The sequence below is a fragment of the Acinonyx jubatus genome, chromosome D4 (assembly GCF_027475565.1).
Source record: "Acinonyx jubatus isolate Ajub_Pintada_27869175 chromosome D4, VMU_Ajub_asm_v1.0, whole genome shotgun sequence".
NCBI lineage: Eukaryota > Metazoa > Chordata > Mammalia > Carnivora > Felidae > Acinonyx > Acinonyx jubatus.
This window is the reverse complement of record NC_069391.1, coordinates 78009018-78036725: the sequence shown is the minus strand read 5'-3', so window position 1 is coordinate 78036725 and position 27708 is coordinate 78009018. Positions and strand designations below refer to the sequence as shown.

The window sequence follows — 27708 nt, the reverse complement described above, 5'->3', positions numbered from 1 at the left end:
TATAATCTAGTTTAAAGCTAGCATCACTAACAAGTACTCAATGCTCGACCCCCGGTATTTGATCAGTCCTGGGTTTTTGTTTCGTTTTGTTTTGTTTTGTTTTGGTAAGCAGGAGGAAGGGGACCCAGCCAACTTTGACGGAGGTTGGAATAAGCATACTCTTGCGCCATCTACTGGCTGTTGGTTTACAGTACCCCAAATTATAAGAAACTAAAACCCCAAACCTGAATCTTTCCCCAAACCTTTCATTTACCTTCTTCCCTTTCCTCCATCCTGTTGCTTTTCCATTCATTTCTCTTTATTTCCCTTTACCTATTAGAAATACTCTGACTTTCTCGGGGCTCCTGGGTGACTCAGCTGGTTGAGCGTCTGACTCTTGATGTCTGCTCAGGTGGTGATCCCGTGGTTGTGGGATCCAGCCCCCCATCCGGCTCTGTGCTGAGCATGCTTGGAATTCTTTGTCTTTTCCTCTCTCTCTGCCCACCCCTTCACTTGCACTCTCCTCTCTCTCTCTAAATAATAAACCTGAAAAAAAAAAAAAGAAATATTCTGACTTTCTCAATATAATTCTCATACATGAGAGTCTAAAACAAGCACTTTTATGACATGTGGGCAGGCTGAAGATGAGGAAAAAAGAGGTCCATGTCAGGTCATATGTATTCACCTTAAAACTGATGACTCATGGCTAATTGGATTCAGGAGGGAATTATTTTATATATAAAATATTATTAATATTTCATATGAATGTTAAGTATTTCCACACCTGGACCTCACTGAATCCCGACTTGTCCACTAATGAGCTGTGAGTCTGCACAGCTTCCCAAGTCCCTCTATTCTCACTTGGAAAAAGGCAGTGCGAATATCATACAACTCACAGTAATGCTGTGAGAACAGATGATACATATGTACCTGAACTCTTTGGCAGAGCACTTTCTCATGCAGTAAATAGATGTGCAAGAAATGTTTTCTGATATTATTACACCTCTGAGTACACAGTCTATGTTTTTATTCATCTCTAAAGCCTTAGTGGCAGAGAAGGGGGTTTACACATGGTAGGAACTTAATAAATGCTTTTTTAATTAAACATTTAGAAAAAATTTAAATTAAAAATTTAGAAAAAATGAAGTTATTAGCAAATAAAGGATTACTATTTCCATTCTTCGAATTCAAATATTTTTTCTTAAAAAAGATATTTGAAAATATTTCATCAGTATTTCCTGTCTCGATAGATGGCAAAAAATGCATTATGTATATAGTATAGTAGAAAAAAATCGTTATTACCTATGTTTACAGTGTTTTCACCACAGTTCCAAGTTTATGATTTAAGAATAATGGTGATAGGGACGCCTAGTTGGCTCGGTTGATTAAGCGTCTGACTTCGGCTCAGGTCATGGGCTCACAGTTGTTCATGAGTTCAAGCCCCACATTGGGCTCTGCGCTGACAGAGCAAGGCTTCTTTGGATCCTCTGTCTCCCTCTCTTTCTGCCCCTCCCCTGTGCACATGTGTTCTCTCCCTCTCAAAAATAAATAAACATTTTTAAAAATAATGGTCATAGCTAAGATGTATTGGGCATGCACTCTTAACCGGGCACACCCCTAAAATCTTTCCACTTATCTTTCCACTTAAGTGGAAGGTACTCTTTTACCCTCATTCTAACAGGCAAATATTTTAACACACAGAAGTTAATTAACTCATTCAAAGTCACTGCTAGTTAGGTGGGCTATCTAGCTTTCAAATGCACATTTCAGTTTTTTACAGTTTATTTATTTTGTAAGAGACAAAGAGAGAGAGTGCATGCATATGGGGGTTGGGGAGGGGCTGAGAGAGGAAAGAGAGAATCTCGAGCAGGCTTTGCGCTGTCAGCACATATCCCAGAGCCCATGATGGGGTTCGATCTCACGAACTGTGAGATCATGATGTGAGCTGAAATCAAGAGTCTGACGCTTAACTGACCGAGCCACCCAGGCACCCCCAAATGCACATTTTAGATTCAGTTTGTGTATGTTTTTATTCCTATGGCATTATAATATCAAGATACTTGACAATTGAGATAATTGAAATCAAATTTCAACCACCCATTCATGTGCCCTTGACAATCCTTGAAGATCCTTCCAGTTCAGTTGGATAATCCTGCTTTGATTTCAAGTGTTGTTGGTTTCTTAGTTTTGTTTTCTTTTGTTTTACTTTATTTATTATGATATCTCAGTTTGCCCATTAACTATGTTTCATAGTCATCATAAAGGATAAAAAATAAATATAAGAAGACTTGGTTTTGTCTTTGCCTCAACTTGGATCAAATTTATAAAGTGCAGAAAGCGCCCTTGTGATGATGTTCCAGAGACTGGGAAGGATGGGGTATGCAGGGAGTCATATGGAGCAGGTCTGCTGAATGGGGAAGCCAACTTTCTTATCACTTCATTATAGTGGAATCTTTTACCCTTGGCTAATTTATTTCAGTTGACTTTCCAAAGGGTTAAACAAATTCATAATCTTCTATTGCTGTTTTAATTGGAGTTTTTTAACCAGGGAGATTAGATCCTGGTAATACAATTTAAGAACATTCTAAAATCAAGCATAAATGCTGTCTTTGTGAAATATTTTGTTCAATAATTTATATAATTACTTTCTTTTTTTAATATAGATAATGGAATTTTCTACAAATGCATTTGTTTGGGTTTCTGACTTCATATTTTCTCCTTGGCATAAGATGAAATATTTTTCCAATATGATGAAAAAGAAATGGTAACTATGAGAAGTGATGAATGCATTAACTAACTTGGTTATGGTGACCATTTCACAATGAATACATATATTAAATCATCACATATGCATTAAACGTTTCTTTCAAAATAAATGCTAAAAGGAATAAAGACAGTCGTTTCAGCAAGTGGTGCTGGGAAAACTGGACAGTGACATGCAGAAAAATGAACCTGGACCACTTTCTTACACCATACACAAAAATAAACTCGAAATGGATAAAAGACCTAAATGTAAGACAGGAAGCCATCAAAATCCTCGAGGAGTAAGCAGGCAGAAACCTCTTTGACCTTGGCCGCAGCAACTTCTTACTCAACACGTCTCCAGAGGCAAGGGAAACAAAAGCAAAGATGAACAACTGGGACCCCATCAAAATAAAAAGCTTCTGCACAGCAAAGGAAACAATCAGCAAAATTAAAAGGCAACCGATGGAGTGGGAGAAGATATATCAGATAAAGGGTTGGTATCCAAAAATCTATAAAGAACTTATCAAACTCAACGCCCAAAAAACAAATAATCCAGTGAAGAAATGGGCAAAAGAAATGAATAGACACTTCTCCAAAGAAGACATCCAGGTGGCCAACCAACACATAAAAAAAAGGCTCAAAATCACTCATCATCAGGGAAATACAAATCAAAACCACCATGAGATACCACCTCACACCTGTCAGCATGGCTAACATTAACAGCTCAGGCAACAACGGATGTTGGCGAGGATGTGGAGAAAGAGGATCTCTTTTGCACTGCTGGTGGGAATGCAAACTGGTGCAGCCTCTCTGGAAAACAGAATGGAGGTTCTTCAAAAAATTAAAAGTAGAACTACCCTACGACCCAGCAATTGCACTACTAGGTACTTATCCAAGGGATACAAGTATGCCGTTTTGAAGGGACACATGCACCCCGATATTTACAGCAGCACTATCAACAATAGCCAAAGTACGGAAAGAGCCCAAATGTCCGTTGATGGATGAATGGATAAAGATGTGGTGTGTATATATATATATATATGTGTGTGTGTGTGTGTGTATGTATATATATATATACATACACACACACACAATGGAGTATTACTGGGCAATCAAAAATGAAATTTTACTATTTGCAACTACATGGATGGAATTAGCGGGTATTATGCTAAGCGAAATTAGTCAGAGAAAGACAAATATCACATGACTTCACTCATATGAGAACTTCAAGATACAAAACAGATGAACATAAGGGAAGAGAAGCAAAAATAACATAAAAACAGGGAGGGGGACAAACATAAGAGACTCTTAAATATGGAGAGCAAATAAAGGGTTACTAGAGGGGTTGTGGGAGGGGGGGATGGGCTAAATGGGTAAGGGGCATCAAGGAATTACTCCTGAAATCATTGTTGAACTATATGCTAACTAACTTGGATGTATATTTAAAAAAATAAATTAATTAAATTAAATGGTAAAAAATAATAAATAAATAAATAAATAAGTAAACAAACATTAAAAAATGCTAGAAAGAAAGAGAGAAAGAAAGATCCTTCCCCCCTCAGCATTCAGCACAGAAAGTTACAAAATAGCATTTATTTCAGTGTTGAAGAGTTTGGGTGTTATATTCCAAATATCTAAAATTAACATCTGGCACAGCACTTAGAATTAGTTGAACAGATTAATGAAGCATTCCCAAATCTCCACCAAGCTGCAGAAGTTACTTGGGATATGTCTCTCGTGTCTGATGGCGACTCACCAGACATGCTTTTGAGTTGTATGTATACGCTTAACCCGATGTTATTAACAATTCTGCTTATTACAGACTACACCATCTCATTCTAGTCCAAATTAAGAAGAGTTTGACCTGGTTTACATTTAATATTGAGAGGGGGAATTCTTTACTGTTTTATCCTTCCAGTTTTCCATTAGCTCCTTTACTATTTCTTCTGCAGCTTTATGGGCCATCTATTTTGAGTGGTGTCTTTAGATATTTGTCCCATTCTAAAGGAGAACAGGATTAATGTAAGATATATCTAAGAGTATACTTAAACTCATTTAAATAACTTTCAGATGATGACTCAAAAGAAACAAACAAATCCAAAATCAAAGGCATTTAATATCATAAAAAAACCCTGTTATTATAGTCAGTAAATTACTCAGATTCAAAAAACAAGATTTTTTTCCTCAAAGTGGCTATTTTGAAATGATTAAAGTAGACACTCTATAATAGAACAAAAACACATGTGGCATGATCCTTCTAGGGCAATGGAAGTTAAATCTTTCCCTTGTGTGACAAAATTACTACTTTATTGTGCTCAGAAAAATAAACACTCAAGTTAAGAGAAGTATAGAAATAGAGTCAATAAACTTGAATAAATCCAACGTATTGCCTTGTATGGTAGACTGGATTCTAAAATAACCCCTAAGATACCTGACCCTAAATATATGCCCTGTATAATTTCCTACGCTTGAGTGTAGGCAAGACTGTGAAAATAAGGTATCACTCCCATGATTATGTTACATTTTACAGCAAAAGGAGTTTTCAGATATAATTAAGGTCCATAATCAGGTGACTTTGAGTTGAGTAAGGGGGAGATTATCTTGTGTGAGCCAGCCCTAATGAGATGAACCATCCAAAAGATGGACTGGGGCTCTCCTAGGAATAAGAGAGATTCTTATAGTGACCTTCAGGAAGCAGGCTCCATATTGTGAAAGGTCTGTGAGAGGGTCACATGGGAAGTGACCAGCTTCTAGTAGTTGAGCTCAGCTCCCTGATAACAGCTGGCAAGAAAATAAGAGCGTCAGTCCTACAACCATAAAGAACCCTGATTTCTGCCAATAGCCACAGGAATTTGGAAGAGGATCCCAAACTCTAGAAAGGACCACATCCTGACCAACATCTTGATTACAACTATATTGGATCCTGGACAGAGATCCAACTAGGTTACACTCATGAATCATAGAAACAGACATTCACCGCATGTTGTTTTAAGCCATTGAATTTGTAGTAATTTGTTTTAAAGCAATAGAAAATCAATATGCCTTGTATTTCAGTTCAATTTTTAAAAACCCAGGGTCTATGACTCTTCATGTAAATCCAATTAAGTTTGCATGTAAGTTTGATGAGAGAAGAAACCCTATTCTTTTTTCTCACAACAGCATCAACCCAGCAATTCTACTCGTATGTATTTATTGAAAAGAAATAAGAACATATGTCTATACAAAGATATATTCATAAAAACCACTTTTACATAATAGCCTAACAACAGGTGAATACAGAAACAAATTGTGGCCTATCCATACAGCAGAAACACTGTAGGATAGAAAGGAATGACCTGAAATTAAACAAATATGGGTGATTCCTAAAAACATCATGCTGAGTAAAAAAGGGAAAAATCTAAATATAAAATAGGAGCTACTGAATAATTCATTTACATGAAATTCCAGAATAGGCCTATATAACCACAAGATCAATGGTTCTTTAGAGAAGGGAATGGAATGATGAAATGTTTGTATCTTGATCTGGTGTTTGTTACACAGCATATACATTTGTTAAAACTCAGTGAACCACACACTTAAAGGGGTCACTTGAATAGAAAAAAAGTTCATCTTACTGAAGAGTTCATTTTAGTGAAATTATACCACAAGAAAGCTGATTAACAAATCAGCATCTGGTACGTAGTAAAATATTCAACAAATATTTGTGAATGGATCTAAAGTCAGTTTTATTCTTTAAATAACTCACAACTTTAGGAAAAACCCATTTTTCATAAGAGTGCCACGTGGGCCAGTTTGTAAACAGAGTCAGAACACATATTACGGAATTGGCTACTGCAGAATGAATACCACAAATCATCTTACCTGTCAGTAATTATAGGACGCCTGCAACAGGGTGTTTAGGGAATTTGCCATTTTTTTTTAATTTTTTAATTTTTTAAAAAAATATTTTTATTTATTTTTGAGACAGAGAGAGACAGAGCATGAGCAGGGGAGGGGCAGAGAGAGGGAGACACAGAATCTGAAACAGGCTCCAGGCTTTGAGCTGTCAGCACAGAGCCTGACGCGGGGCTCGAACTCACAGACTGTGAGATCATGACCTGAGCCGAAGTCGGACGCTTAACCGACTGCACCACCCAGGCACCCTGGGAGTTTGCTATTTCTAACGTAATCCAGTGTTCATTTCTCTAGGTCTTGAGGAATCAACCGAGTTTTAGTCGTCATAAGATTTCTGAAAAGATGTGCCACGAATTCATCAACAGCACAGTTTAGAAAGTCATAAAGGCTCTGAAGATCATAACAGTACATTTTCATACTGGAATTAATGCAATCCGAGTAACAGGTAACATCCCATTAAGTGAAACCGCTTTAAAAGTTTGGGGCCCAATTATTCCTTAGAAAATAATACTTTTGCGTCTTTAGATTTATTAGGATAGGGTGTTCCTTTACTAGTCACGAGCTTAAATTGTCAGATTTTTTAAAATCCCAACATTGAGTAAGTTAAGATTCAAAAATAAAATAAAATAAAATAAAATAAAATAAAATAAAAATAAAGTAAGATAGTTGTAGGAAACTTGGCAATGCATATTAAAAGGCAGAGGAATATACTTGAGCTCTCACACTATTCTTCCTCTCTTTGCTTTGCTTTCAGATATCTCATGAAATATCTTCTTTATGCAAATGAAAGTCTTCTTTATGCAAATCTCCAGTGAGGTAGGATTTGTTAGAAGCTAGACTCCACATCAAAAGCAATCATTTTATCACCTAGAGAATGATATAAAAAATAAAATTCAGGAATTGTGTCTCATAAATTCATAACTCTTCAAAGTGTTTTCCATGATCCACTGGTCCATCCTTACAAAATCCTGATGAAACCAAGTGTTTTTCTACCTGCGAATATCTGTTTTCTTGTGCTCATATACCTCAGCATCATTTTGTGAGTGGATAACAGATTCTTTGCCGGGCATCTGAGACTTCACAGTATATAATGTGGACCTGCTACAACTGATTAGCTTTTTTTTGACAGAAGATTTGAAATGTCTGCTTAACCACTATTCAAATTCCCTTCCACCATCAGACACATGGACGAAGTTTAAATGGTCATTAGGCTGGGAAGTTATGAGAAGAATTCAAGAGTCAGGGAAATCACTGGATCCGATGTCATTTGAAGTTCCTTATGACTCTGAGATTCAAGGCTTCTGTGACATTTTTATTCTCCCAGCCCAGGGTGCATGGAACACCGACTATGTTTTAGAGTTACATGGCAGTTAAACGTCGGTTTGTAAATTTTAAAATAAATTCAAATAAGTGAGCTGGGACCACGTGTGTTTCATGCTACAGTCCAGTGTTCGCATCTCTCAGCGCTGCAGAAACACCAGTTCAGCCCACGTAACTTGAGGGAATTGCTCCGTTTTGTTCTGATTTAGTTATGTGCTGTTGTAACACCATTTTTATTCTCTGATTTATTTCTTAGCGAATTATTACTCGCATTTTGGAAACAGTCAAGATCGTTTCTCAAATTTTATGTTTCCGAGGTTTAAGGCTGAAAAAGAGTTTGCAGGCTAAAACTGCCTGCATTTCCTGTTACGATATGAGTTTTGAAAATACATGTAGACATATGTTTTAACAAAAAATTCCACTGTTTTATTCCAACATATGCCTGCTGTTGAGATTTTTCATTACATGTTTCATCGTGGATGTTTTCTCTATGCTCCAACCATTTATTATTTTTTTAAGTTATTTATTTTGAGAGAGGGAGAGAGCATGCGCGTGTGTGAGTGGGTGAGGGGCAGAAAGACAGAGGGGGACAGAGGATCCAAAGTGGGCTCTGTGCTGTCAGCAGAGAGCCCTGATGCAGAGCTCAAACTCACAAACTGTGAGATCATGTCCTGAGCCGAAACCAGATGCTTAATGGATTGAGCCACCCAGGAGGCCCCATGCTCCCACCATTTAAATTATTCGGATTCTAGACCTCACCACTCCTGTATTTAGGTAATCTGAGTAATATACAGCAACGTCTGAGAGCAAACTTCATCACTAACCTGGCACTAATCTGTTCAATTTTAATCTTTAACCCCTGGGGCAGTGGGGGGGGGGGGGGGAGAAGGCAAGCACAAAATTCAAAACAGAATCACGACATTTAAATGTTTATTAAGACACTGATATTAACAATAGGATCCTTTATACTTTATAGATACAGTTGATAGGGGCCATTATAACTCCACATCTGTTTTCAGTAAGTTGTCAAGATTTAAAGTAACAATCCATCAAAATTTTCTTGCCCTTAGCATTTGAAAGATAATTAGCTGCTTTAATTAAAGGCCAGTGAGGGATATACAGCATGCACCCCACACAGAAATCAAACCCGCGATTATCCCAATGTTCTAATCAACTGTGCTACACACATGAACTACAGCCTTGATGACGGTAAGGAGCACAAGAGAAAGTCTATATTAAACTGTCACCATGTTACTTTACCAGGTACTGAGCATCTTTCAAATAAAGACATTAGCAATGCTTTACTCCTATGAAAGATAAGAAATATTCATATTTGATTCATTTTTTTCTTGCCATAAATTGAATTCAGGTTTGGGAAGGCAAACAGAGGGCTGCCTGCCTGCACATCTGTTAATGTTTCCTTGCAATACCGGTCTGTTCTGAAGAGATGGGCAGAAATAAGAGGTACCTGAAAAGCACCAGATGAGTTCAGGGACTCCAGCTCAGCATTCACTAGCTATAAGTCACATAAACTCCTCGCTCCTAGAACAGAATGAGAGCGTTGTATAAACCGTGCCCTGGAGGGCTAGATTCTCCAGGATTTTCCAATATTTGTCCCTCTAGACTTCCAACTGCCCTATCCCAGCATCCACAAGGCATCTCTGTATTTTCCATCATAATTCTGAGACACTCTTCCACCATATTCTTTCCCTGGACTTTGACTATCCACAAATATCATGAAAGTAAAACACAGGCCACCCCGACCAACCACTAAGTTATCCGCTTGTCTTCTAAAGATAAAATTATTCTCCCATAAAGAAACATAACTAATTATGTTTAATTAATGATCTAAATGTTAGAGAAACATCACTATATCACCATAAATTTTAGTGGCATAGATTCTTAAATGTTCTACAACAGGAAGATTGTCAGCCATTATTTTTGCAGCCAGTGGGGAGTCATATTTTTGTTTATTCATTAAGTCACAATTCACCTTTACAGTTGATATTTTGTTCCAGTAAGATTAAATGATTTTAGCCAACTGTCCTCATGTTTAATTTGCTATGATGCTATTGAAACATCAGTGCTTTAAAGAAGTATGGAGTAAGAATATGGGTTTGGGGGGATAAAATATGTTAAAATAAAATTCATGTTTATAATTGCATACTTTAATGTAATTCTTGTCCTAAAATTAATTCTCTTCCAAGCTTTGCAAAGTCCAAAGTTAAGCGTTTCTCAGAACATTTTCATGAGTTTCTTGAGCTTTGAATTTAGCTTAGTAACTCTTTCATTTGGAAGTCATCTTGAAATATTTCCTATGGAATCCCTGGTAATTCATCAGTCACTAGGAAGTTTAAGAATTAACAAATATTTAATTCATTTCAAGATGCATTTTGGGGATGCTGCATGCATTTTCAGAAATACTATTTGGTTCCAACGTGATTATTTTTCACAATACTTTTTCCTCTCTTAGAGTTATTTTCCTGTTCTCTCTTGTATCAGAGATAAGTACCCACAGTTCTGGGATTGGAAACATTCTTTCTCCATAACATCCATGACAAATCTCTGCCACACTATTCATTCACTACCACATGAGGTCTTGGGAACCGAACAGTTAAGATCAGGAGGTTGGATACTGTTTACAGACAGGAATCTCGTAAACAATGAAGTAATCAGAGGTCATGATGGTAAGACTAAAATAAACATTTGTTACATTGAAGTGAATTTAAAAATGTAAATATAGCAAGGGAATTAATGGCAGTCTGTGAAACAACGAATGATTCTATTGCACCACTGAAAATCAATAAGTAATTAGTAATTGAAGATTGGTTTATAATCCTTATAATTGAGGGAAAAGGGTTCTGATGAGGAAAAGATTGCAAGCGAAATGTCCTCCAGTTTTTCTGGACTCTTACAGGATAATCTTGATGAAGGAGGTGACAGTCTCTGGCTTGGCCTTCTCCATCATTCTGACTGTGTCCAGTGCAACTGGAAATAGAAATAATTGTGTGTTTCTTTTTCTTTTCTTTTTTTTTTTTAAGGCAAAATGCAGTGTTCTGTTTTTGAACAAGGCATCTTATTAAAATTTAAAAAAGGAGTTTTTTTTAAGTTTTTTCTTTTTTAAAAGATCTGTTTGAGCTATATGTTTCTTGCTTACTTGTTTACCAACTTTTTTCTAAATAAAAAAAAATGAGAGATGATATCTTTCATGTGAAACATGAACATGTTGTCTTAGTTTTAAAATGCTTTTTTTAATGTTTATTTATTTTTTGAGAGAGAGAGAGAGACAGAGTGTGAGCGGGGGAGGGGCAGAGAGAGAGGGAGACACAGAATCCGAAGCAGGCTCCAGGCTCCGAGCTGTCAGCACAGAGCCTGATGCAGGGCTTGAACTCACAAGCTGTGAGATCATGACCTGAGCCTGTAAGCTACCAGCTATGGGAAAGAAAATAAAATCTAAAAAAAATAATCCTGGGAAATGAAATCCTTATTTCTGCCTAGGAAAGCATGTGTGTGTATGTGTGTGTGGGGGGGGGGGGGTGGGTGTGCGTGTGCGTGGGATGGGGAACGTGGGCAGGTATTAGCTCAACCTGTGACAATGCAGCCTGAGGCAGGAGCAGTTTCTTACCCTCAGACGAAGAACATTCTAAGTGTTCTAAGCCAAGTGAGAAGCCAAAACCCAGTAAGAAAGAGGTGACAGGACTGATGGCTAAAATTGGCCAACCATGTGTGGAATTGCTTCAGGACTGGGTCTCTTCCAGTAAAAACAAATGTTAAGGACCCAGACATGGAGCCCGAGAGAGACGAGTAGAGGACTGTAACTGTGAGTCAGCATCTGAGTGTGGCTTTTGCTGTCCGTAGTCAGTTATGACAGCCATAACTCAGCATGGGAGGGGGTGTCAGCCATGTCAAAAATCCAAAACAGCAGATTATTTATCTAAGAACGTGCATATATAAGAGGGGGTGGTTGAGGAGTGAGTATCTATAAACTAACACAGTTGTTCCTTAACACACAAAATATAACATATATTATCTATCTATCTATCCATATGTATCACAAATACACACACTATTTTATGTGTGTGTGTAAAATTATTTTAGGTTTCAGAGTTGTTGCTTTTAAAATACTACTCGAAACTCTTATGAATATGATGATAGTCTTGTTGTCTTATTTCTTTTAAAGTCTTTCCCTCTGCAGTTTTGCTTTAAGTCAGGCCTAAAGCATTATCACCCAAGATGGGGTTTTGTCTAGTTATAACCAATGATTTGGTAGAACTCTAAATTGGAAGATACATGTCTGACTATTTCCCAGAAAAGCCAGGAAGAACCGATCTCAGCTTTCAAACGTATGGAGTCACTTATCTTGGGAATGTGCTTTACCTTACAGGTAGAACTTATATCTCAACATGACATTGTGAAGTGATTTTTTAAAGAGCTTTCAGAGGGGAAAAAAATAGACCTGTAAAAGAAAATGGCATGTATGCATTTGTGTATCCATGAAATAAATGCCTTCAAATATATTCCTCATGGATGTCAAGTAACACGATGGTTTCAGTTTTTTAATCTGCCTTCTTGTATTACAAATGCAAATATCAGAAGGATATTTACCCGAAGGGTGACCAGATTAACATTGCTAAAAATGATTTTAGTTATCCTAAAGCCATGAGAAAGGATTACATTTCCAAGCTTGTTTATACTCTCTCATTCTGCTTCTACAAGCAAAATCCCAGGATATTATCTTCCCTGGGGACACTGTTGCATTTGGATGGCCATGCGCAAGTTTCAAATTTTCCTGGACTTTTTCCAGCTCCACTATGATTTCTTGCAGTTCATTGGCAGCTGAAATAAGATGAAGAATATAAGCAATTATCACAAAAATATTCATTATCGCAATGAATATTCCATTAATGAAACATTCTAGAAAAATGCAATGGTGGTAGTGTCTGACTGTTTACATCCTAGTAAGGGGGAAGAGAAGCAAAACACCAAACGTATACATTAACGTGGCTAAAGGTCGTAATAAACACCAGTAAAGAAGTAAATAGGGTGCTATGATAATGAATTACTGGGGACTTATGTTTCAAGAAGGGTGGGTTAGGGAAGACTTCTCAGAGGAGGTGTTTTTATTTTAAATTTGTAAAATTTTATTTTTTTTGATGTTTATTTTTGAGAGAGGGAGAGAGAGAGCATACGCAGGGGATGGGCAGAGAGAGAGAGGGGGAAACAGAGGATCTGAGCCCGATGCAGGGCTCGAACTCACGAACCTTGAGATTATGACCTGAGCGGGAGTCTGACGCTTAACTGACGGAGTCACCCACGTGCTCCCAGAGGAGAAGGTTTTTGAAGTGAATCTTGAAGAATGAGAAGCTGACCATGTTGAGCATGAGAAGCCTGGAGGTCCTGGTACACAAGGGGCTCCATCACTTTCTGTTCCTTAGTTCACGGTTTTCCTAGTCTGGCTTGGCTACTCTACTATCCCACAACATGACTCATACTTCTTATGCTCTAGTACTGAGCTCAGGCATCTATGTGCTAGGAAGTTATTCCTGAATCTGTTTTTGTTTTTCTTTTCCAAGATGTGCTAGGTCCCCTTTCTTGGTGCTTCCTTAAAAATCCACAAATACCTTTCTTTTTAAAAATTTTTTTTTATTGTGTATTTATTCTTGAGACAGAGACAGAGAATGAACAGGGGAGGGGCAGAGAGAGAGGGGGACACAGAATCAGAAGCAGGCTCCAGACTCTGAGCTGTTAGCACAGAGCCCGACGCGAGGCTCGAACCCACGACCTGTGAGATCATGACCTGAGCCGAAGTCGGATGCCCAACCGACTAAGCCACCCAGGCACCCCGACAAATACCTTTCTTAACACACTTCCATTTGCACTCAAATTATGTGTCCTTATGCCTATACCCTGCCTCATTCCTCTTTATAATCCCAGAAGCTAGCACTTTGCTTCATCAATTGCTGTTGGAAAAATGAGGAGTTATTATTCACTAAAACTGCAAATTAAACTTAAAAAAATTTTTTTAATGTTTTTTTATTTATTTTTGAAGGAGAGAGAGAGAGAGAGACAGAGAATGAGCGGGGGAGGAGCAGAAGGAGAGGGAGACACAGAATCTGAAGCAGGCTCCAGGTTCTGAGCTGTCAGCACAGAGCCCGATATGGGGCTCGAACTCACAGACCATGAGATCATGACCTGAGCCAAAGTCAGATGCTCTACCGACTGAGCTACCCAGGCGCCCCTGCAAATTAAACTTTTGAGCAAATTAGACTTTTGAGCCATAGCAAGGAGCCAATATACAAGCTTCTCACTGCAACTCTGCTGGCCTCACACCATGAATAGTAAAGTATGCTTTTTTTTAAACCTACCTTTTCTCTCTCCTATTTCTCTTGTTTGTTTGTTTGTTTGTTTGCTTGGGGAAGAGTATTTTTCTTTTCTTCCATAAGTTAGTCATTTTTGTTCCTCAGAGCCTGCTTGCCTTGGAAGAAGGCAAAAGCAGAACAAGGATTTTTCATCGCTCAAGCATTTTTGTTGTCTTTTTATATCTATGCAAATGATAGAGAAAGATACTTTAACATCGATTATGGGCTCAGAAATTTAAAATATTTTTAATGTTTATTTATTTCTGAGACAGAGAGAGCACAAGTGGGGCTGGGACAGAGAGAGGGGAACAGAGGATCCAAAGCAGGCTCTGCACTGACATCACAGACCCCAGCCCGGGGCTCGAACCCGTGAACTGCGAGATCATCACCTGAACCGAAGTTGGACGCTCAACCAACTGAGCCACCCAGGGGCCCCATTCTCAGGAATTTTAAAGTGGATTTCTAAGGACTAATATTAATATCATGTCTGCATGCTAGAATATAAATTGAGTGAATTATTAACACAGGGATGAACAATTCAGATATAGCATTTGGTCCAATTAATAGTGACCAAAATGAGCTGTCAAATCACCCCATGATCTGGAGGTGAGGTTGAAGGTTTTAATTCAAGTGTGGCTATGTGGATATATAAACTTACCCTACACTATCAACTTTACGTAAGCATTACTCACCCACTATCTCTGTGGCAGGCAGAATAAGGCATCCCAAACATGTTCTCCCACTGGATGTCTTAAACCCCCTAAACCTGTGAATAAGTTAAGGTTACATGGCAAAAGGGGACTGAAATTGCAGATAGAATTAAAGTTGCTAATCAGCTGATCGTAAATTAAGGGGATTCTTCTGGATTAGGGAGGTGGGTTTCATGTAATCACAAAGGTCCTTAAAAGTGGAAGAGGGAGACAGAAGACAGGGACAGGGATGTGACAAGGAAGAGGCGTCGGAAAGATACTATGTTGCTGGCTTCAAAGCTGGAGGGAGAGGTCCACAATCCAAGGCATAGGAGCAGCTCTAGAAGCTGCCAAAGGTAGGACACAGAGTGTCCCCGAAAGCTGCCAGAAAGGATGCCGGTCTACTGACACCATGATTTGAGCCAGTGAGACCTGTGTGCCTGACCTCCTAATTCTCCCATCAGGTATCTCTGTGGTGAGTTCTTTGTCACACAACATGGGACTGTCTCAGAGTGTGAAGAAGTTTCAGAAGTGAGCTCTGGCTGCAAAGTCTTTGTTTCCTCTTCCAGGAGACCAAACAGCAACACGACACTCGAAGAAATATAGAATTCTATAAATGACCTACAACTGCTGTTTCTGGCTTTTAAAAATACAAGTGCATGATTAAAACAGTAGCTTTCTGCAAACAAGAAAAAAAAAGTTGGAATAAAGTCATGGCAGTCGCATGAAGCGTAACTCTTTAGCACTAGGGTAAGAATCTTGGAGGCTGAGAAAGTACTAGAATGTATCCACTGCATGTTTTAGTTTGCCTCAAGAGTCTTGCTGCAAACAGTTTTGAACCATTTCTCTTCTCAACTGAGAATGAAAATAGCAGAGGAAGAAGAGAAGAACGCGTAACGGGGTCAAGGCCACCCATTTCTTATTGTGCTGCTGTTGGGAACAGAGGAGCAGCTGAGAGCACTGGTCTCCTGCCTCCCACGTGCTCGGGCGCAGGTGGTGAGTCACCATCTGCCCCAATGGTAATCAACGCCAGCCTCAAACTAAATGGTAACGCAACGGCCAGTTGTGGCCAGTTCTGGACTTAATTAATATGCTCACATATCAGCCTCAGAAAGGTAACCTTTCGGCTTCAAAAGTCTAATCTGAGTAGCTTAAAAACAGAGCTTGAACAGAAGGTAACCTTAAACACAAACCCCCACTAGGGTCTGCACACAGGCATTTTTGTTTTGGCGATCTTTCCTGCTCTTTTGAGGATTACGGGGATTTTGCAGATCATGCTTTATTTAGTATTTCTCCGTAACTCCCTGTAAATGAGGAGAATGATAAATTTAGTGATAGAGAGGGCTCAAATACTGGAAGACGGAAAGGATCAAGGTCTTAAAGAAAGAGCAGTTAAGTGCCCTTGCATGGGCATATCTCCCACTGAATTCCGTATCACGGGCACCACTGATTTTTACATTTTTCATATTATAATATCTGATTTTCATAATATTTCTATTAGCACTTTGAACTTACTTAAAAACATCAGCAGGAAACTAGAAATAGAGCTATCAATTTCCTAAGGAGCAGGTCAGCTACAGTGCCTAAGCAGTCATAGAATTAAAACTCACATTTCCAAGTTCCCTTAAAGGAACAATTAAAACTCACTTCTACTTGTTTGACATGTTTAATACCTTGAAGACTTCAGAGATCAGTGTGAATTGATGTGAACGTTTATTTCTCCCCACTAGAATATAATCTCCACGAAGGAAGAGATTTTGCCTGCTTGAGTCACTGCTGTATCCTTAGCACTCAGCATCCCACTGAATGTCGAAGAGCTCAGTAAATTAAAAAGAGTCTGGAACAGTTAGAAACCATTAAGAGTATGAAAAAAAAAAATAGCTGCACTTAAGCTTAATGCAGATGTTTATCCCTGAGTACTTCTTACCTGGTTGAAATTAAAATCTAGGCTTAGTGCTTGACATGTAGATTTACGTGGTTGTTATTTTTTTAATGTTTATTTAGGTTTTTTTTTTTTTTTTTTTGAGAGAGAGAGAGAGAGAGAGAGGCATAGTGTGAGCAGGGGAGGGGCAGAGAGAGAGGGAGACACAGAATTTGAAGCAGGCTCCAGGCTCTGAGCTGTCAGTACAGAGCCCGACACGGGGCTCGAACTCACAAAGCATGAGATAATGACGTGGCACTCAACTGACTGAGCCACTCAGGCACCCCTATGTGGTTGTTATTAAATTAGTCCACCTGGAGTGCACTCCTGCTTTTCACAGAAAGAGGATGCCTTTCAATTATATCAACTTACCTGCCATATGCTCAGCACTTTTTAAGCCTATATATGTAGGGCAGGAGTGAAGATGTGAATAAGTGGTGTTTTTGTACGTGTGCATGCATATGTGTGGTGTGTATGTGTATATATTTGTCTAAATATGCATAGTGTCGTCTACATTTTTGGTCAGTAGGGGGAGCTGTCACCTGTCCCTGCAGCGTGACTTTGTAGGTTCATTTCGTGCAAGGACCTGTACCTCAGTGGTAACTTCTACCAAAATAAAAACTAGGTTTTGATTGGGAAATATGCCAATCGGCCAATCAGACAAATTGAGATGCATGAATGAGTAACGTAAGACACTTTATAGCACACATTACAATTTTGTAACAGCGAGTCAGTTATAATACTAAGTAATAAGTTGGAATAATGGTAAATCATTAGCATTTATGGACCACAGCATTACTATGGTACATATATACTATGGTATATAATATGGTATACCATAAACACATATGGTATAATATGTTTATCATTATTTATCTCTTCTTTTCTCATAAACTCCATGTGCTTGGTTATTTGTCTGTATTTATGTTGTATGTGGTACATATCCTTATCATCTGCAGAAATTTGGAGAAACACAGAAAAATTAAAAAGTACAAAAAGTCCATATGACATGAAACCAACTTTTCAAAACGTAGCACCCCATTTTCAGTATTTCTCTCAAAAATGTTTATCATCTGCTATGTATAGGCTCTTATCAGACATTATCTTATTTAATTCCTAAGAATCATGTTCACCCTCAGTTCTATTAACCACATATTCCGGTGAAGGAATCACTACTCAGAGAAGGTAGGAGACTTCTTAAGACTCACATGACCAAGAAGTGGTTAATCTGACATTTCAGCCTTAATCTCTCAACTGCCCTTCCCATGTAATTATTAATTATCTTCTCCTGAATTACTCCCTTATTCAGTTTTTCTCCCTGTCTCTAGCATGTCAAGTATATGAGATTATTCTCTCTTCACCTAGAAGTTTCCTCTTCCTCGTTCCCATGCTCTGCACTTGAGAACAAAATCTTGCTTAATTTCGCCACATGCTAAAGGCACTGATGTCACTCAACCTGTGATCTTTATGTTAAGAAGTCTAAGGAGAGCCTGCTGTTCTGCTCTGCTCTGGCTGGCCTGGCCTACAGCAGAATGTTCTGGGAACCTGGAGTGGTCAGTGGTCTTGTCACCCAACTAGAACACTGGGAAACTGACAGAGGCTGAGACTCATCAAGAAGCTGAGTAGGGAACAATAAGCCGAATCTGTCTACAATGTGGCTTTATTAACGGCACTGATTCTGCATTTACTGCAACATCTAACACAAAATGCCTTATGATTGCATTTGGAGGTATAAGGAAAGATTCTCTAGATCCAAATCTCTTATTAATCAAGATTCCCATCAGTATATGCTACTACAAAAGCTAAGGTGGGTCCTCTATATCAATACTGTTATCAAAATGGAAGTTGAATGATTAAGTAATTTCATTTAATTTTTGGAAACTGCACATGAAATTCATTTTATAAGAAACATGAACCAGAAGCATAAGCTCTGTTTAAATGAAGTTATGATTCATACGTTTTTTTGTTTTGTGTATTTAGATAGTTATTTGACAAAGACTCATTATTTGATAATGAACTTGCCCTAAAGATTCTATTATCTATATTGGCAACTTTTACACTTTGATTCTTCTTTTTATAGGTGGATTCTTGTCTTCATTTAAACATGTTACGTCCAAATTTTTACCATGTTGATTTTGTTCAAGAACTCTTGTTTAATCTGACCCCTGTTGTGTCCAACAGGTTGAATGACTAGCTCCTTAAAAATGGTTAAATATCATTACATTAATTCTATTATTTATTTAAAACTGCACAAACATCTCTAACCACCCTTCCCTCTGGCCCTCCCCATGACTGGATTGTTAGTCTTTCCTTTAAAGGACTGGGACTGTGGGGCACCTGGGTCATTCATTAGGTTAAGAGAGTGACTCCTAGTTTTGGCTCAGGTCATGATCTCAAGGTTCGTGAGTTCGAGCTGCTCGGCGAGTTTTTTGCTAAAGGTGAGGAGCCTGTTTGGGATTACCTCTCTCTCCCTCTCTCTCTGCCCCTCCCCTGCTTGCACGTGAGCTCTCTCTCTCAAGATAAATAAATAAAATTAAAAATAAATAAGTAAAGGGCTGCAGTGTAATACAGAGTGGGCAGGAATGTGACACTGGGAATTGGAAGCATGAGTATCTAATCTGACATACTGTGTCAATAATGCTTTGAGATCTTGGGTGAGGCTTGAATTCAGATTAGACCATTCCTAAGGTCCGATGAGGCAGTGCAGCACACTGTTTAAGATCACGTTGCTCAGAGGCGGCTGGTTTAAGTTCAAATCCCAGCTCCTACACTTAGCTGTGTAACCTTGGGCACATTGCTTACAGCTTCTGTTTCCTCATCTATCAAATGGGAATAAAAATAGCACCTAATTCACAAGCACCTAATTCATACAAATTAAATGAATTTGTATGAGTGAAACACCTAAAACCGTACCTGGCTCAAAATAAGAACTATATTTGTCCTTGTCATTTTTATCTAATTTGAGTAAAATGTTTAGAAATTTGTAAGATTCTGAGGAGCTCAGATATTCTTTGAGCACTATTACATGTTGGGTGTTATACCAGATTCAAGGGCTATATCCATGAACAAAACAAAGATTCCTGCCTCACGTTTTTACTTATACCAATATGTTATAAATATAGTCTCCTTCAAATTCCAGCTTATGAAAAAAAATTATTAGCTAGTTCAAGGTCTTTGATTTTTAATCTTAGCTACTAATTATAGTGTCTAGTTACAGAAATTGGTTACATCTCTTAACCCAACGCTCTTTTTTTTTTTTAATTTTTTTTTTTAACATTTATTTATTTTTTGGGACAGAGAGAGACAGAGCATGAACGGGGGAGGGGCAGAGAGAGAGGGAGACACAGAATCGGAAACAGGCTCCAGGCTCTGAGCCATCAGCCCAGAGCCCGACGCGGGGCTCGAACTCACGGACCGCGAGATCGTGACCTGGCTGAAGTCGGACGCTTAACCGACTGCACCACCCAGGCGCCCCTACCTCACTTCATACCATTTTGAAGTCCAATGCAGTGTCTGAGACACATCAAAGGCTTAGTTAATGAATGTTTTCTATGTTGTAAAAAATTGCTTATGTCTCACGATGTCTTCTATTCCTTACATTTTTTTTTTGAAATTTATATTCTGCCACCACTTCGACAATTCTGTGATTCACCTTTGAATACAGTCCTAAAATTCTACTGAAACATACACCTGGTTTTATTTTTATTTTTTTATATATTTTTTATCTTAGACCCAACAACATTGCTAAATACATTTACAAATCATAATAGGTGGCATAGTTAAGGGGGGGGTGAATTTTAGTGTGCACTGTCATGTCAACTGCATTTCATAATGTTTTATCTCTTCCTCTGCAATTTATATGCCTTTCATTTATTTTCTTGGGACCTCTGACAATGTTGAATAACGATGGTGATAATGGACACCTTTGTTCCACGTCTTGTTCATTTCAGGGAAAACTTTCCATATTTTGCTATTATGTCTGGTTGCTGTAGTGTTTCCTTACATAAACTTTATTATAGTAAATAACCTCTCTTCTACTTCTACTTTGTTGAGAGGTTTTCTGTGTCGTGGGTATATGTAAAGTTTATAAAATTACATCTGCATCTATTTGTGATAATTTTTCTCTCCCATTTTGTTAATTTAGTGAATTAGAGTGTTATGTTGGATTCCCAGAATAACCCCAAATTTGTTATGATAGATATCATCCTTTTTTTTAATCTCTGCATTCAATGTGCCTGCATTTTGTTTGTGATTTTTGCATACATATTCAGAAAAGAGATGGGCCTATATTCATTTCCTGTAGTCTTTCTTCTTGGGTTTTAATATCAAAATTAGAATAACCTCATAAAATAAGTTGGGACATATATCCTCTTTTTCCAAGCCATGCAAGAGTTTTGATAAATTGTTGCTCACTATATTCTCAAATATTGCAGCACCCCCTCTCTCTTCTCTGGAACTCTTATTTCACAATATGTTAGACCTCTTCACCATGTCACTAATGTATGTTTTCACAATTTTTTTCCCATCCATATTACCCCCTTGGGATATTTTTGTTTGGCCTGTCTCCCAGTTCCTGTCTCTTTTCTTCATTTGTAAAAATCTGTTATTAAAGTACTATTGATTTCTTAATCTTAGCTATTTTTTTTTTGTTCGAAGATATTCACTTGACTTTTTTTCTGGTTTCTAGTATTCTATTGAAAATCTCTGCCATCTAATTTCTTAGACTATTATTCTCACCTATTTTAAATTTCAACATCCAAAACTTCTGTGTCTCTCTATTGTCTAGCTTTTTTCTTTTGGTTTTTAGTTACTTGGTCTTGTACCCTAGCATATCTGGTTATTAAAGGCTGGAAATTTAGTATGATACATTTAGGTGACAATTTAAGTCTCTTGATGATATTGCCTCCATGGTGGATTTATTTGGCCATTGGCAGGCTATTAGGGTAGGAGATGACTACCTCGTTCCAACCAAAGATTGACATGATATAAAGCTTCACTTTGGCCTCCATGATCTCTTTCCAGTTCACCTCTATTCCTCAGAAATTGCTCTTGGAAATAAGAATTCAAGCTAACAGGCAAGGAAGTTTACCAGAGTTCTCTTTCCTAAGAGTCCCCAAACTGTATCTCATCACTCCTCTCCTTCAGCCCCATAAGACAAACAGATAAAATATCTCCTTGGTATCTTGACCTCTCCATTGCTGCTTGTGAATTTGCAAAGAGGAACTGAATATATCTGTTCTCTCTTCTCTCCAAGGTCTTGGCCCTCGTTTTTTTGCTATTTATCTGGTTCCTTCAAAGACTCTCCTATTTCTCAGAAGTTGTCCATACTCCTCTATTCCACCTTAATGTCACTGTAATTCCCAGGATGTGGATGCCCTTCTTCAGCTCACTTCAGGTTGTTTAGGTAATCCACCCATTGTGGAGTGCCCTTTTCCAAAACACTAGTCTAAACTTGCAATTGATAATTTATATCTGTGAGCCTTTCACCATTAAGAATCTAGAAGATGATTCACAAGAAACATGACACGAGGGAGAGAGTAAAGGAACAGGGTTTTTTTTTTTTATTTTGAAACTTTTGCTTTAATTTGAATGTATGAATGAAAATTCCTATTACTATATTTCTAAAAATAAGATAATTAGCATTTATTTTTGTTCCACTGTCCACATATAAGACAGTGAAAGCACTGTTAAGATAGCTTAAAATGCTTAAATCTTATAAACACTTCACTTTTATAAATATTTTTTCTTTTACTGATGTGTCTCCAAATCTCTGTCCAGAGAAGAATTACTACTTATTGCTACGAATCAACTATGTGTTGTACAATGAGCTTTTTTCACTTACCATCCTACTATAAACATTTTTATTTATTGATACATGCTTCACAAATTTTAATTCAAAATATTTCTATTGTAAATAAGGTATATGTATACAAACATACATATTTACACTTTTTTACTTTTTTTCTTTGAATATATTCTAAAGTTTGAGAAGCAAATAATAATAATAATTATAGTTAAATAAAGAGTCTTTGAAGTATTAAAAACCTGTGCCCCATTCCTAGCTCTACAACATTCAATCAGTTTGACTTCAGGCAAATGAGTATTCCTTACAGGGTACATTTTCCACATTTGTAAATTGGTGAAAGCAATACCTACTGACTGCTGAGGGTCAGTATGAGGATTAAATGGGCTAATGGAAAATTAAACATATATATATATATGGAACGTTTTGGTGGTTATGGGCATGTTTATGGCATAGATTGTGGTGATATTTGCACAAATATATACTTATACCCAAACGTCGTGGGCATTAACTATATACCATTTTTTGTATGTCAATCATACCTCAATAAAGTAGTTAAAAATTTTTTTAAATAAAATCTATTTGTCACCAAACATTTATTAAGCCATTCATTAAAAAGTAGCTATTATTATCATTATCAATAATAAATAGATTATGTTCATTTTTTTTGAAAACAGATTATGTTTTGTTGACTAATGTCAGTATAACACCTCTTTGTATGTGATTTATTCCTATTCTTATCACCCTTAGATTATATCAATTATTGCCATCTTTAGATTTTATCAATACAACAACAAAAGCTGTTATTCGAATACTCCCTGTAATGATAAGGAAATTGAAAACATTCTTTATTGTGCTAGAATTAGTAGAAAGAATAGGCTATTTGTATGTTATTTATCTTGCTTTGGGGTGTGTTTTATCAAGCTTGTTCTACAAGTTAATACAAATATTTGCATGTTGTGTAATAAAAATACCTTTTCCACAGTTGTAGTCTTTTCTTTCTATCCAATGAGCCACCTGAAAAAACTCAGCTTTCTGTTGATGCCAAATCCATTCACCCAGGGTACTCCCAGTTCTTGCACTTCAAAAGAGACAAGTGCACTCAGGTGGAAAACATTCATGGGAAGGTATCTGGAAGTGATCAAGGTCTAACTTCAAACCAACCCTAAATGAGAGATGTGGTAACAAATCCCACACAGTAATGAAGACAAAAATACATACTCCTGCAATGAACACTTCCTTACTATGTCTCAAGACTTCAATGTCTCAGATGAAAGATGCTTATAGCCATTGAGCAGGGACAGATGAAAGCAATTCTACCAGAACAGTGCATAGAAAAAAATGTTGTTGCCTTTAACCTTTTGCGTTATTTCAAACATGCCTGAAAGCACATTTAGTTAGTGAGTGGCATGGGTTATGTTGACTTCACTCTGTTTGTTGGAAACACCTCAGGCTTTCGGATCTCCATCATCCAGGTGGAAATACAAAAAGTGTGAGGCATGACCCAAGCTAAACTCAATCTGTGCCTATAGAACTTTCAGCTTTTTTTCCCCTGTTGTTAAAGATCTCAGAATTATAAAATACACTAGCTACTTCACGCTACCAATAATGTTCTTGAGATACAACTTTCCCCTCTGTTATTCTCCAAGAGGCATTCATTCTGAGAATCAAAGAGCCTGATTTTTTGAGTAGTGCAAATATAAGCTAAATTGCTTAAATCAGTACTGTTTTGTGAAAAGATTTTTATCTGGGGAGGAGAGTGGATTAAAGGGATAAGTCATGCCTCGGGGCCCAGATATGCCCTCTGTTCCCTGACTCTGATTTTGACCTGGCGTTAATGAGGCTAATTGGCAATATCTGAATAGTGAGAATATTGACAGGTAAATCATAAACAGCTAAAAATAGTGCTCTCTCTGGTATATCCCTAGAAATCAAACTTGAAATAGATGATGTTGAATGACACAGAAGCCTTTCTACTGTCTTCTCGAGGCCACTCTACATTCTCTGCACCCTCTTTCTAATTGTTTCTAATCTTAGAGAGGGTTAGGCCCTTTCTACTTCTAAATATTTGAAAACACATCTAAAGTTAATATATTAAAAAAATACTAACATTTTTTTTTAATATAAGGAGATTAGGAGTTCACAGTTCTATAATCTATATCCTGTTCAATTACAAAATACACTTGAACATATTTTTGATGTGTCAGAAAAGGCAATAGGACGACTTATTTTAATAAAAAGACCTGAATGTCTCTTCACTCAGTGTTTTTTATTCTTCTCTGTGAGAAAACAGCCGCTCAGATCTTCTGTGAAAACATCTACCGGCCATCAGTTAAAAACCATGTTACCCAGATTCTTATGGATCCTGAAGGAACAGTGGGGAAAAAATGATTAGGGGTAAGATAAAAACTGTTCTTGGGAGAACTACCTCTTTCATTGCATTTAAAATGAATGGCTGCTTCTAAACTGGATAGACATATTTCTAGTCCCATAACATTATCCTTGTTCATGTGATGTTGTGACTTTGAGTTATAGCTCTCCTATGTCAACAACAATAGGATTCTAGAAAATAGTTCCACAGAACCCCCTCCATTGGAAGACTTGGTTCTGAAGAGCTTATCTTCCCTGGGGCATCTGTAAAGATAAGCTGGGTTATGTTAGCGGAAACAAACTCCCAATCTCAAGATTTAGCACGTACAACTTTACTTCCTCTCTTGCCCACACAAAGCCATCTATGGGTCTGATAGTTGCCTAGGGCAGTTACCTTCCAATTACTTGAGGATAAGGTTCTTTATTTTTTTTATTTATTTATTTATTTTTTTTTTTTGTAGTTCTACCATTTGGAACTGCAGTCATACAGCAGAGGGAGAAAAAGCTTGAAGAACCCCATACTGACTCTCACCCCCAATGTTTCATCCCAGAGGTGACACACCATTTTTGCTCATAACCCACTGGCCCAAAGGAGTCTAAATGGAGACTGGGATATGGAGGAAAGCATATGCAATATTTGACAAAGTCTATGGTCTGTGCCTCAGTACACATGCCACTTTGGAGCCTCCCTCCACAGTGAAAGGTCCAGATGTTCCCCAGCTCTCTTTTTGTCCTGACACAGCCACCCTGGAAACCAAGGATTTTCAATGGTGAGGCTATAAAATAGAAAAAGCCTGGATATCTGAAGGATCAGTGGATGAACACTGCTCTAGAGAGCTATCAAATTATATATTACTTGGATGGCCAAGAAATCAACTATTATATATTAAGCTCCTAAGTTTTCTGGGGTCATTTCCCCCCTTATTAATACAGTGTTTATTTGTCTTCCTTCTTCAAACCCTGAGCCAATCACTTTCCCCAGGCTGCCTGGGAACATACGGGGCAGACGAGACATTGGAGAAAGACCCAGAGAGGTGGAGATGACTCTGTCAATGACAAAAAGGATGAGAAAGACCACCATCGGGCAAAAGAGCCCCATTGTCTCCAAGAGGGCAAAACCCAGAATGGCATAGGAGAAGAGCTTTAGCTTCAGAGAGGGGATCCTGGCATAACCAATGATGAGGCTCCCCAAAATAGTCCCAATTCTAGCCCCAGAGCCAGCCACCCCTACCTTGGAAGCCCCAGCCCCAGTGAACTTGGCTGCTATGTCCATGTCGTTTAAAATGGTGCTGGTTGAGAAGCTATGGCTGGGAATAAGCGAGGTCAGGAGATTTGGGTCTGCCAGGCTGATGAGGCTCTCATCGGTCAGTGTCTCTGGTGATTTTAGCACGGTGCTCCTGACGAAGAAGGGGGTGGAGACAAACTTTGCACAGGTATACATTTTCAGTGCAGAGAAGACAGAGAAGGGTTCAGGGGTTATTTTGTTACAAACTACCATATAGCCTGTCTTACCCCGAATAATTCAATTAGGTTGCAGGTGTCTTCTGTCTTCCTTGGCCAATCCAGATCACCAAATTTGCTACAAATTCTCCCATTTCTATCTTCGAATCACCCCCTCAGTTTTATCAGAAACTACTTCTACAGCCTTGGCCCTGTACGGATTCTCAGCTTTGTCCTGGCACTTCTGGGTTCAATGGTCTCTGATGTTTTGATTTATACGTAAGAATGTGTTTCTTGCCTTGTTTTGTTTTGTATGCTCAAATGAAGCAAGAAAATATTTTAACCTATCATTCTATATGCAACTCTAAATAAAAATATAGCGGTGTGATTAGATCTCATTAGAACTGTTCATGCTAGATAAATATGACAACCTGGGAAGGTTTATGCCTGATTAATTTAGACTGTTTAATTTCTCTAGAATTATTGCTGTTCATGAGTTGAGAGCTCATGAATGGAAATTTTTAGGAAGGTAATATATTTGAATCGGTGGCTTTGTAGGTGTGTTAAAATAGCAGAGATCCCTTTTTTATAATGAGCATTAAATTTAGGATTCATGTACATTTTGGATTAGTTTCATTGTAGTAAGCAATTAATCATGGCTTACCCTGTCCATATTCTTCATTGCTTTTAATAGCTTTAGTCACACAGGGTGGATGAGATTGCATTTCATCAGGAACATTTCCAGCAAGAGAGTGTCAGGGACAATGACTACCTATGTCATGGCTCTAAAGACTATATTTTTAGGTAATCTTGGGCATCTGGAGAGATTCACTGGATTTCTTGGAGTCGCCAAGATTCTACCAGCAGATTAATTTTTTGTTATGTGTAAAGAAAACCAAATGCTTAAGTTTGGAACTTTTCCAGAAATAGCCAGTCTGATTTTAACTTTATTTTGAATATTTGCATTAAATTTAATAAACAGGTATCAAGGGCCTATTTTGTTCAAATCATTACGTCAAGCTCTTTGGGGGATGGGATGGGTAAGGTAATAAGTTAGGCCTTTCCTTTCATGTATTCACATTTTTTTAATCTATTTTCTTTTTTCTTTCTTTTTTGTTCTTATTTGTTTTGTTTTGTTTTCCATTTTTATCATGTTATCTGTTAACTACATTTAAACACAGAGTTATG

General features: G+C 37.8%; 1 protein-coding gene and 1 long non-coding RNA gene across 2 annotated transcripts; both read right to left on the bottom strand.

Annotated features, from left to right (window-relative positions):
• Positions 1–11451: 11451 nt before the first annotated feature.
• Positions 11452–16991, bottom strand: LOC128312020 (uncharacterized). Its single transcript, XR_008290778.1, has 4 exons — positions 16660–16991; positions 15432–15665; positions 14304–14480; positions 11452–12774 (listed from the first exon to the last, which is right to left on the bottom strand). It is a non-coding gene; the product is annotated as an uncharacterized LOC128312020 (long non-coding RNA).
• An 8922-nt stretch (positions 16992–25913) lies between these two features.
• On the bottom strand, positions 25914–26731 carry LOC106967073 (ATP synthase F(0) complex subunit C2, mitochondrial-like). Its single transcript, XM_053204271.1, has one exon. It carries the CDS (start codon positions 26576–26578, stop codon positions 25967–25969), a length of 612 nt encoding a protein of 203 aa, XP_053060246.1. The 5' UTR covers positions 26579–26731; the 3' UTR covers positions 25914–25966.
• Between the last annotated feature and the right edge of the window lie 977 nt (positions 26732–27708).